This window comes from Curcuma longa, chromosome 4 (assembly GCF_044706935.1).
Source record: "Curcuma longa cultivar G26 ecotype Majalengka, Jawa Barat chromosome 4, ITB_CL_G26_1.1, whole genome shotgun sequence".
Classification (NCBI taxonomy): domain Eukaryota; kingdom Viridiplantae; phylum Streptophyta; class Magnoliopsida; order Zingiberales; family Zingiberaceae; genus Curcuma; species Curcuma longa.
The window spans coordinates 16054777-16065635 of record NC_133864.1 but is presented as its reverse complement, the minus strand read 5'-3'; the positions used below and the strand labels follow the sequence as shown (position 1 = coordinate 16065635).

At 40.5% G+C, this 10859-nt stretch overlaps 3 protein-coding genes across 4 annotated transcripts; 1 reads left to right on the top strand and 2 right to left on the bottom strand.

The window, feature by feature from the left end:
- Positions 1-555: 555 nt before the first annotated feature.
- Positions 556-4169, bottom strand: LOC141828082 (bifunctional levopimaradiene synthase, chloroplastic-like). Its single transcript, XM_074715441.1, has 11 exons — positions 3870-4169; positions 3470-3785; positions 3205-3388; positions 2891-3108; positions 2695-2815; positions 2147-2602; positions 1967-2065; positions 1669-1875; positions 1455-1593; positions 1111-1362; positions 556-1024 (listed from the first exon to the last, which is right to left on the bottom strand). Exons 1-11 carry the CDS (start codon positions 4092-4094, stop codon positions 725-727), a joined length of 2517 nt encoding a protein of 838 aa, XP_074571542.1. The 5' UTR covers positions 4095-4169; the 3' UTR covers positions 556-724.
- A 1672-nt stretch (positions 4170-5841) lies between these two features.
- On the top strand, positions 5842-9223 carry LOC141826173 (uncharacterized). Of its 2 annotated transcripts, none has more exons than XM_074713419.1 (5): positions 5842-6018; positions 8491-8570; positions 8645-8763; positions 8943-9019; positions 9098-9223. In XM_074713419.1, the coding sequence occupies exons 1-5, from the start codon at positions 5871-5873 to the stop codon at positions 9121-9123; spliced, it is 450 nt and encodes a 149-aa protein (XP_074569520.1). In that variant the 5' UTR covers positions 5842-5870; the 3' UTR covers positions 9124-9223. The 2 variants fall into 2 exon arrangements, with proteins under 2 accessions (XP_074569520.1, XP_074569519.1); XM_074713418.1 differs by lacking the exon at positions 5842-6018 and adding an exon at positions 8074-8408.
- A 118-nt stretch (positions 9224-9341) lies between these two features.
- On the bottom strand, positions 9342-10800 carry LOC141826172 (transcription factor bHLH110-like). The gene is made up of 7 exons (XM_074713417.1): positions 10694-10800; positions 10213-10630; positions 9926-10045; positions 9789-9854; positions 9649-9714; positions 9513-9581; positions 9342-9452 (listed from the first exon to the last, which is right to left on the bottom strand). The coding sequence occupies exons 1-7, from the start codon at positions 10798-10800 to the stop codon at positions 9342-9344; spliced, it is 957 nt and encodes a 318-aa protein (XP_074569518.1).
- Between the last annotated feature and the right edge of the window lie 59 nt (positions 10801-10859).

Here is a 10859-nt window from a genome sequence, read left to right as displayed (position 1 = left end):
ATATATTTGATGTGATGTATTAAGAATTTTAAAAAAAGTTTAACCATTGAAGATACCCTTGGATATTGATTTAATACCCGATTAGGAAAAGAATCAATTTATTATTGTTTAAACTTTTTAACCAAGTCAAAAGAACCATATCTACTGATCACATTTTCACAAGAATCAAATTATTCTTGTTTAAACTTTAAACATCTCTAATGATCTAGAGCTCTAAATGAGTTTTCTTATTGTCCCTAATATGCCATATCAATAACATAAAAATTTATTATTTTTTTCAACAAAAGGTGAAATCTGTCATCCCAACGATCTCACACGATCGATCTCACGACCATATATAAAGAGGTAAATAAAAAAGCTACGTTGAAAAACTTATTATTCTCTCAAAGATCTACATTTTGCTCTGAAATCTTTAAACACGTGAACGATAGACCTGAAGCCCGGTCAATATCACCAACAATTAAGACATTAAAGAAGTTTGAACTAAGTCATCCACTCATTCTATTATAAAGATTAGCAATAAAGATTCGCAATATTATATTATGATTTAATACAAACCAGAAAATGTTTGTTTCGATTTGAAAATTCGACACCGTAATTGCAACGGCATCGAAATATATAATAGAATTCTCGGCCTCAATCTCATGGCCTTATTTCCATATATATATTTTTTTTTCCAAAAAAAAACAATTAAATTAAATTAAATTAAATTTATTGTTCCGTTTCACGCAGTACGGTCGATCGGAACGGGCGTGCGGAACCGCTCCATGGCCTCCGCGATCTTCTGGCCGTGCGCCGGCGAGGTGAAGTCGTCGTGCAGGAAGAACTGCGTGATCCGGGCGTGCTCAAACATCAGTTTCCGGCAGCTGCGAGGCACCAAGCTCGGCTTCAGGCTCTCGTGCACCAACTCGTCGAACGCCGCCTCCATCTGCGCCTCCACGTCGCCCAACGCTTCCTCCTCCCTCCGCTTGCCCTCCTCCATGCTCAACGCCACCGCGTTCGGCCCACCCTGCGCCAGCGAGTTCTGCAGCCAGAGACGCGCGCGAATCATGATCGGAATTCGACGTAACACCATCCATTCAGTTCGATTACATTCGAAGTCGCACGTACCTTGTGCATTTGGAGATCGATGTAGAGTCTCAAGAACACTGAGAGCTTCTCCTGGATCCTGGAGTTCTCGTTCAAGCAAAGCAGATCCAGATCCTTGAGACGCTCTCCCATCAGAAACACGGAAGGTAGCAATCTGACGGCCACGCCCAGTTCGGTTTTACCATGCTCGATGTAGTCCTTCAATGACTCCACGCTTTGTCCTCCCAATTTAGTCTCCCTGAGTTTCATGTACATCTCCATTTGCTTCCTCCTCTGTCATCATCATTTTATTTCAGTTATTTTACTCGAACAAAAAGCTACGAATCGAAGTGCTCTGTAAAATTCTTCCGACAGTAGGCACTTACGAGTTCATGGAAGTAGGGGAACACATCCTTCCCTTGGACTTTACTGGCTTCCTCTGCTAGTTCATTCAGAGTCTCATACAAAACATTGAATGTTGTTTTCAACTGAGCTGGAAGTGAAAGAGCCAGCGAGGGATTCCACCTGCAATCAAATTACAACCTCACTCAGTGATCAAATTAAATAGTCAGAAAGGGAAGCATAATTCCTACTACTTACTCTTCGACTGCTCGGCATAGATTCTTCAAGTCCTCGGTGGATTCATGTTTGTAAAACAGATCTACGAGAACGTTTTCGATGGAGTTGGATTTGGTGTAGGCAATCCTGCTCGTTGCGTACTCCGGCTCAGGCAGAGTAGAAGCGATGGCAAAGTGAAGCTGCTCCGGAGACAGAGAGGTGGCTTCCAGTCCACAGCGATTCCACCATCTGTTAAATCATATATATACATTAGGGTTTTAACAACTTCAAAACCCCAAAAGTTGACATCAGTGAGGAAGCAGAAGCAAGCTCGACATACTCTACAATGGAGGCGATCTCCTTCTCGTATATTGCTTGCAGCCTGTTGAACTCCAACTTCGCAAGTTCTAAGTATTTTGGATTCGTCACGTTGTATATCCTAAAATCGAAGGCACAATAATAATCAGCTAAATTCTCAGAGTAATCAATCAATGAAGATGGAAGAAGAACAATCACTCACAGGTAAATGGTCTTGGCGAGCCAGACATCGTTGTCTCCGTAGTGGTCAAGGTATTCCCTGGCATCAAGCCTGGGGAAGCTCCTCCTCCACGGGTACTCCAAGCCACGAGCAACCTCCTTGCCCAGTGCCTTCTTGCAGGACCACTTGTCGTCCACTTTGTTGTTCTTCACGCAGTCCTTCAAGTATGCCTCCACAAAGGCATTGGCTTCTTTCAGTATCTTCTCGCCGGGGAAGGCGACTTGGGAGAAGCGGTACAAGTTGAACATGTCTGAGACTCCACGATGCGTTTGGCCCGGGAAGCATATGAAATTGCCATCGTCGTCTCTGAAGAACTCGATCATATCTGAGGAGACAGGATAACCATACAGCCTCATCAAACGAAGGGCCATGCACGTATCGTCGACGTCAGGAACTGTGTTGTCTCTGCCCCAAGATACACCTTCTTTCCCAGAATATCTGTTCAAACACGAATTTTTAATTTAGCTCGAGGTTGGTTTAGTCTAATTGTTTGAATCTGAAATGAAATGCTCGTGTACTGCAGGTCATACTTGTAAACATAATCAAGAGTGTCGATGATCTCCTTCTTGAAGAGATGGTCGATCCCAAGCCTTGCGATCGTATCGACAGCCCAGATGCGCTCGAAAAGGTCGATCGGGTACTGGCAGGGCACTGTTCACCACGTTGAATGAATCAATTTATAAGTAAAGCAGTCGAATTAAGAGAACTGTGATGCGGCAAACTTACAGTTATCTCCAAATCTGTTCAGTACAGATTGCAAGAACTCAAGGCATTTCTTGTCGCCAGTATTCATGTAGACAGCAGCGGTGGAAGAAGCAGAGCTGAGGAAGCTCCCGTCTGCAGACTGAAGCTTGAGAATTTTGTCCCATTGCACAACCTCCTGCAAGGCTTCTAGCGTGTATAACAGCGTCGTGTGCACTGAATGCATCACCTGCACTGGGATTCTGCCACAGAGTTGTAGCTTGTAAGCATTCAATTTGACTTAATTTCTTTGCCGGCGGTTATATATATATATTTGGTTACTATGATCGATCGATTACCTGCTCATCTTCTTTTCCCTAAATTTGATAATTTTTTGAACGGATGGACGATCATAAGGAAGATCGATTCCCATACTCTTGGCTTCGTTCAACATGGAAGGGAACGCAATCTCGAACCCGCTAGTGATCAGGCTCTCGCTCGCCGTCTCTATTTCATCCACATGGTTCTTCAGGTAATTCAGACCTGCAAGATGAAGTCGCAGATCGATCGACGATCAATTTGAGACGCCAAAGTAATTAATATCAAGTCGATCAGTATCAGTACCTTTCTCGATTTGGTCTTCTGCTATATTCCATGTTTTCAGTGCGAGAACGCACGCCAGAGTGCAGACCAATCGATCGAAGACGAGGTAGTACGTGGGCTCGCCCCAGGAGCCGTCTTCCAACTGGTTCTTGAGAATCCAATCGATAGTCTGCGGGAAGTGGGGCTTGCTCGAGTCCTCTGTGGACGGAATCCTCGCCACCCACGCGGTGTCGTAAGCCGAGGCGTTCGTCTCGCCGTCGTCCATCAACCGGAAGATCTCTTTGATTTCTTTCACCAGCGTCTCCCACCTCTCGTTCTTCGCCTCATCCTTCTCCACCTGAAAGCTTACAATCTAACTGTTAGAAGAAAAACGCATGCGCGTGTGCAAGGCAGAGTCCAATTTCAGATCATGGCGCAGTACCGTGATGGCTGGCAGCTGATCGGAACCCTTTTTCAGCTCGACTTGTGGAGATTGCGTCGCTCTGAGAGAAATCCTGGCACGCCTCTTGCTCTGCGATCGAATGGCAAGCGTCTGGCTCCCCTGGCCGAAGCTTGCGCCGCCATTGCTCATCCTCACAGCGGCCGAGCTCCGGCGGGCGCTGATCAGGCCCCTCGAAGCAGTAGGGAGCTGGCAAAGACCCTCCATGATCTCTGATCTCTCGTTAACCCTCGCTTAATTTCTCTGCTCGTGCCTAGTAAAGATCAACTACTTGAGGTCGTCTTTGGCTTTCCCTGCGATGAGACGATCGAGCGAGAGTCTTTATATACGAAGAGAGGAGCGCGGTGGCGTTGGACTTGGACCACTGGAAGAGAGGCGATGGCGGAGCACGCGCGACACCGCGCTGCAAACAACCGCAGAGTGCCGGCGTTGACGTGGAGGAGATTTCCATGCTGCAACGTCGGTCAACAAAGCAGGCTGCATGGTGGATTTCTACGTCGACCAAAAACAGTCTGCGAGAAAAGGTCAAACATTACTTCTTGTGGTCTCTTAGCTTGTTTATTTGAATGTGTGAAGATTTAATACATAACAAGATTTGTTCGTATTTTGGTATTCGATCACAAAAATTTTTTAAAAAAAAAATTTTAAAAAATGAAGAAATATGATCATTTTCTAATTTCTACGGCGGAATCGGTACGGCGCATCCTCGTGTTTGATGTGCAAATTAATTTGTATACTTTAAAAATTAATATAAATCTATTTAATAGTGATTTTAAATGCAAGTTACATTTCAATTTACCCTTTCAAAAATATTGTTTAAAAAAAAAAAGATCTCCTATTCAGTTATACATATGAAAAATAGAGAATTATGTTTCACTATGATTAGAAGAATTGATGACCAATTCTGAATTTAAACACTCGATTTAAAACTAAAATTTGACTAATTAAGATGGTTCAAACTCAAAAGGAGATGTTTTAATGCACTCGAGAGAATTGCTATTTAAAAAATGATAAATCTCAGTCATTTATCAATCTAACCATCAAGATCCTACGGAAGTGTCCTACCAACCACCAGAGTAAATCGGAAAGATCACCAGGGTAAATCGGGAAGCACATACGGCGGCTAATCTAGATGCCCAGCATCCTTTGATTGCGTTTCCCATTTGGAAGAAAATTCTTACAAATACGCCATAGTTGGGGATGGAACTGTGGATCCCTGAGTCACAATCTGAATGTTCTACCGTTACACCATTGTAAGGAGAGAATTGCTATTTAATATAATTTAACATGGAGATCATTTATCAATTATTGTGCTAATATTTTATATTTTCCATATACATTTACACAAATTACTTAAATATCACTAACATTTTTTCTATTAAAAATATTTCAGATCAAGCACATTTTATATTTTCTAGATATATTTTCACAAATTAATTACTTAAATAACCAAATGAATGAAAAATCTACTATAACTTATTTGAGTGTTTATGTGGTTATCATGGGATAATATTGAGTTAATTATATTAAACGAAAAATATATCTAATTAACAATATACACAATTATATATTTCTTTCTGGACTTCATAAAAATATGCTTAACTCCGTAGATCCACTCATTAATTATGGATTATTATTGCCTAATGTCTGTTTCAAATAATTAATAATTTTAAAATATTCATCATTGTTTTTTTCTATTAAAATATTACATCCTTTCTCTCCTCCGCATCTCCCTTCTCTGCTTCCTCTTCCGCTCATCCTCTAAATCGATCTCCGTTCTTCTTGCGCTGATCCTCTAAATCGCTTTTCCGTGGAGATCGATGCGATCGTTTGTGCCTCTCCTTCGCAATAAGAGGATGTATCAGAAGCCGCCGGTGCCGATCGGATCGATGCAATCGCCGATCTAGCCGCTTCCTCCGTGACGAGCAACCCCCTTCTGCTCCGGATCCGAACGCCAAAAGCGCAGTCTCGTATGGAGAGGAGATGCTGCTGCTTCCTCCGAAACGAAGCTCTCTGATGCGGCAAAGAGACCTGTGGGTTCCGATCGACCCGGCGCCTCCCCTGCTAAGATACTCGACGATGAACAAAGATGCCCTCTTCTGGGTAAGCTCCGATCCGAAGACATCAAAAGGTGATCTATGATTTTTATATTTGTTTAAGTTTAATTATACTGCCGTTTCTTGTTCGTATTTCATTTTCTGATGGAGCAGGCCATCAATGGGATACAATGTGGCCTCCCCATCGACGATGAGACCGCCGCCATCCACGACAGAAAATTGATGGTGGTGGGCGGCGAGCTCGCCGTGGTCGTGGTCGAGGTCTCGCCGCGAGGTCGCGGTGAAGTCACCTCCTCACCGCGGGGAATTAGGATCTTGATTCACAATAATATAATATAATTAATAAAATATAAAATTTTGTAATGATAAAATATTATAAAATAATTATTATTTTCAAGTCTTCTTATTTTAAAAAAAATGATAAATCCCAGTCAGTCTTATGTACTCAATCCCTGGGGATGGCCGGTCCGATCCCACGGAAGTTTCCTACCGACCACCAGGGTAAATCGGGAAGCGCATACGGCGGCTAGGGGTGAGCAACAATTCGGTTAAACCGAATAAACCGACCGAACCGACCGAATTAAAAAATTCGGTTCGATTATTTCAGAAATTCGGTTATTTTTTCTATAAAAATCGGTTAATTCGGTTCGGTTTCGATTTTAAAGTTTATTATTCGATTAAACCGAATTATTCAAATTTTAAAAAATAATTTATAAATTTTAAATAACTAAATTTATAAATCCCTAATTAATTAATAAAATTTTTATAATATTTAAAAAATTCAGTTAAAAACCGAATTAACCGATAAAATATCGGTTCGGTTTATATTGAAAAAATTCGGTCGGTTCGATTGGTTTGAAAAAATTCGGTTTATTCGGTTTTCGATTTATTCGGTTCGGTTCGATTTTAACCGAATGCTCAGCCCTGACGGCGGCCAATCCAGATGCCCAACATCTTTTAATTGCGTTCCCCATTTGGAGGAAAATTCCTGCAAATATGTCGTAGTTGGGGATCGAACTGCGGGTTCCTGAGTCACAACTCGGATGTCCTATCATTGCACCATTGCCCCGGGACAAGTCTTATTATTTTGAAAAACTATCATATCGTACCTTCTGCGTCATTAGATGTCCAATTATTAGAATAATTATTAGAATATGTTTGATTAATTAATTTATTTAAAAAGAATAAAATATAATTAATTTAATATTTATTATATTATCTTTAATTAAATTTATTTTTTTATAATAACTTAAATTAATAACATTAATGATGATAATAAATTAATAATACATTAAAAATAAATATAATTTAGTTATAATTTTTAAAATTTAAAATAAATTTATATTAAATAATTATTTTAATAAAATAATTTATTAAATTAATAATTATAATTCATTAATTTTACTTTTTAAAATTTAAAATAAATTTATTTATATTTAAATAAAATAATTTATTAAAATAATTATAATAATAAAATAATTTATTAAATTAATAAATATAATTTATTAATTTTATTTTAATAAAATAATTTATTAAATTAATAAATATAATTCATTAATTTTATTTTTTAAATTTTAAAATAAATTTATATATTTTTTAATAAAATAATTCATTACACTTATTATTTTAATAAAATAATTTATTATAATCAATATAATTTATTAATTTTATTTTTTAAAATTTAAAATAAATTATCTTTTTTAAATTTATGAATATTTAAATTGAAATTTATTAAATTAATTAGTTTAATTTTAAATAGGTTTATGATATGTTTCAATTAATTCGGTTTTAAATTCAGAATGTAATCATAGAAAAAATTTTCATAAATCTTTGAAATCATAAAAAATCTTAAACTACTGAGATAATTATATTTCAAATTATAATTTATTTACTGATGTGATACTACATTACTTGCAATTGATCACAAACTAAACTAAATAAAAGTATCATTGAGATAATAAAATTATCAATAATAATTCTGAATCAAATGCCCCTTATTATTACTGCCTCAATTATTAGCATTGAATTATCAAACCACGCACGAAAAGTAGCAGCATAATAGGATATTTTTTCAGAGTTTGGCTCACAAAAAACGTGTTTGTTTTAGTCTCTTTAAGAAAAAGATAGGAAAAAAAAAGGTTATAGAGTCCAAACGGGATTTGACTCGGCAACGACCACACGTTCGCTAGGGTTCCTCTCCTTCCCGTTCTTCCGATCGACCGCCTCATGGAGACGTTGGATGAGGAGGTGGAGGAGTACGGCTGGAGGGAGGTGGTGCTGCCGTCGCTGATCCCCATCGTGCAGGACCCCGTGGAGCTGGACCGCGAGACCGGCGAACGGCGGCGCGGCCGGGACATCCTCGTCGCAGTCGACCACGGCCCCAACAGCCGCCACGCCCTCCACTGGGCCCTCGCCCACCTCTGCCGCCTCGCCGACACCCTCCACCTCGTCCACGCCGTCCCCAGTGCTGTTTCGCTGTCAATTACTTCACTCATCGTCTTCCTTCCTTGTTTATTCTCACCCAAACCTGTTCTAAACCTTCGCAGGCACGAAGAACGAGCTGCTGTACGAGACCACTCAGGAGCTAATGGAGACGCTCGCCGTCGAGGCGTTCAAAGTGGCTCTGGTAACTGATGTTCCCATCGATTTCGTTATTTGTATCTTAGCTAGGTGAAAATTTGACAGTAATGGCGGTTGCAGGTGAGATCGAAGGCTCGTATCGTGGAAGGTGACGCCGGGAAGGTGATATGCCGGGAAGCAGAGAGAATCAAGCCGGCGGCGGTCGTCATGGGAACCCGTGGCCGGGGTGTCGTCCAACGGTATTCCATGGCATTTCAAAGTGCCTAGCTCATGCTTGCTTTAATGCGTCTCCTGATATTGTTTTGTCATCAAACCTTCAAATCCGGCGATCAGGAAACAGACTAAATTCTGTGTTCTTAATCATCTTGAATCATCAATTCGTGGATCAGTGCTCAAAGCTCTCATTTCTCTGTGGCAGGGTGCTGCATGGAAGCGTCAGTGACTTCTGTTCCCGCCACTGTAAAGCAGCTCCAGTCATCATCGTCCCGGGGAAAGGTTGGCAACTTCAATTCTCCCGTCTGTGTATCTCGTCTCTGTTTCTTTTCCCTCTCGTATTTATTTATTTATTTGCAGAGGCTGGTGATCAATCTGTGATCTAATGGCGAGCAACTACGTAGCGACGGATTTGTGTATTAAATACTAGGGACTTTTCGATTGGTTTCTGTATTTCTTAACTACGATGTGAACAAATTTGCTTCATCGAACCCAAACTTCAAGTGAAAAATGGATGATATGCAGGAAGAAACTCATTAAGATAGGGACTAGAACATGAAGGAACCATGACCTAACACTCTTCAGAAACAATATAGATAGAGATTCAATCAGTTTCTTCAGAAACGATGTATGAAGTGCATGACAAAGGCACCAAACAAAGTCCTCTGCTCCTCAAACCTCCCTTGGGCTCAAAACTCTCCTTCCCCTTCAGTGCCTTGTAAAAAAAAAAAGGATATAATGAGCTGGAGTTATTGTATTGAATATATAGTTTGACTGTTACCTCTTGCAATACTGTCCTTGATCTTTTATTTCCAGATAATCTCATGTATTTTTCAGTTAAATTCTGGAAGATGCATAGATACACAGTTATTAATTAACACAGTAGTAATAAAAACATGTATTATCATCACCTCTACTTGGTCTAGGAGAAACTTGATGTAACCAATCGCCTCCATTAACACTGAAGCTGTGTCAGTCTGCATGAAGAAATTAAACTCATGACGAACTTACAAGCTTGGAAGATTATCAATTTAAATAAACGATAGATTACCTTGCCAAATGGTGCCACCATCTGCTGTAATGCTGCGATCCTGTCGCCCAGTTTCTCCTTTCTTATCTGATCAGATTCGACAACATTTAGTTTGCTCAAAGAGCTAAAAACTGCATTTAGTGTTAAATATGTTTGACCTTTAAAGGAGAGATGGAAGAGCGGTGCTCAAACCGAGGCTTTCTGGAAGAACTGCATCGTCTATTTTCTGCTGTTGCTCCACTGATTACAGACTGCAGCTCCAAAGCATGCAACAGGGAGCAGCATTAGGACAGGGTGTTGGCTAGCAAACTAATTAAAGAGACAACGAGCAGTAGCTTTATAGAAAGATCATTCATGTATTCAGTAAGAAAATGAGAAATCTCCTACTAGAGCATTCACAAATTCATGGTTTGTGAATTTGTTCTAACGGAGAGCATGCGCACACCTTTTGGTGCAGGAAAAATGAGCCCGGAAGAATTGACTCCTGCAGATGGCGATCAAAGCCGGAAGGCAACAGTTGCAACGCCGGAAGATCCATGTCCAAGGACGTCGACGGCGGCTCCAGCAACGCTGGAGTTGCCAATGCCGCCATGCAGCCGTATGCGTCGAAGCTTGAGCTTTCTGACAAGTTCGTCGGCGGCAGAGGCCGAAGGCCCAGCAACTCCTCCTTCACATTCTCCAGTATGATCAGCTGGTGTTCTTCTTGTAGCAGCTGTTCCTTGTTGGCAGGCCACTGAAACCCTATCTCTTGAATAAGCTGTGAGCTTATAGGTGATGGTGCCTCATGGTTTAAACTCCAGTCTCCGTGGCTGGACAGCAGCAATTCTCTGCCATAGGCATTTGATAGGGTATCGCCCCAGTTCCTGCACAAAAATTAATTCCATATATCCATGATCAGTATGAGAATTGAAGTGGAAGAAACTTACAGTATCTCGTTGTTTGCTAGATCGTAGAAAGCAGCTGGAGCCGTGGCTAAATAAGGGAGACCACGAAGCTCTTCATGGCAGTGGTGATCAAGATGTGGAAACCCCATCAGCTTGGTACTTCCAAGAAGAAGAAACACGTAAATCTACTCCACTTTAAATTCCTCTT

Coding starts and splice junctions, on each gene's coding strand:
- LOC141828082 (XM_074715441.1), bottom strand. CDS start 4,094: ATGGAGGGTCTTTGCCAGCTCCCTACTGCTTCGAGGGGCCTGATCAGC. Junction 3,389..3,469: donor AGAAGACCAAATCGAGAAAG/GTACTGATACTG, acceptor TTCATCTTGCAG/GTCTGAATTACCTGAAGAAC. Junction 3,109..3,204: donor AGGGAAAAGAAGATGAGCAG/GTAATCGATCGA, acceptor ACTCTGTGGCAG/AATCCCAGTGCAGGTGATGC.
- LOC141826173 (XM_074713418.1), top strand. CDS start 8,171: ATGGAGACGTTGGATGAGGAGGTGGAGGAGTACGGCTGGAGGGAGGTG. Junction 8,409..8,490: donor CCTCGTCCACGCCGTCCCCA/GTGCTGTTTCGC, acceptor AAACCTTCGCAG/GCACGAAGAACGAGCTGCTG. Junction 9,020..9,097: donor CATCATCGTCCCGGGGAAAG/GTTGGCAACTTC, acceptor ATTTATTTGCAG/AGGCTGGTGATCAATCTGTG.
- LOC141826172 (XM_074713417.1), bottom strand. CDS start 10,800: ATGGGGTTTCCACATCTTGATCACCACTGCCATGAAGAGCTTCGTGGT. Junction 10,631..10,693: donor CTAGCAAACAACGAGATACT/GTAAGTTTCTTC, acceptor ATTTTTGTGCAG/GAACTGGGGCGATACCCTAT. Junction 9,855..9,925: donor CTTCCATCTCTCCTTTAAAG/GTCAAACATATT, acceptor GAATCTGATCAG/ATAAGAAAGGAGAAACTGGG.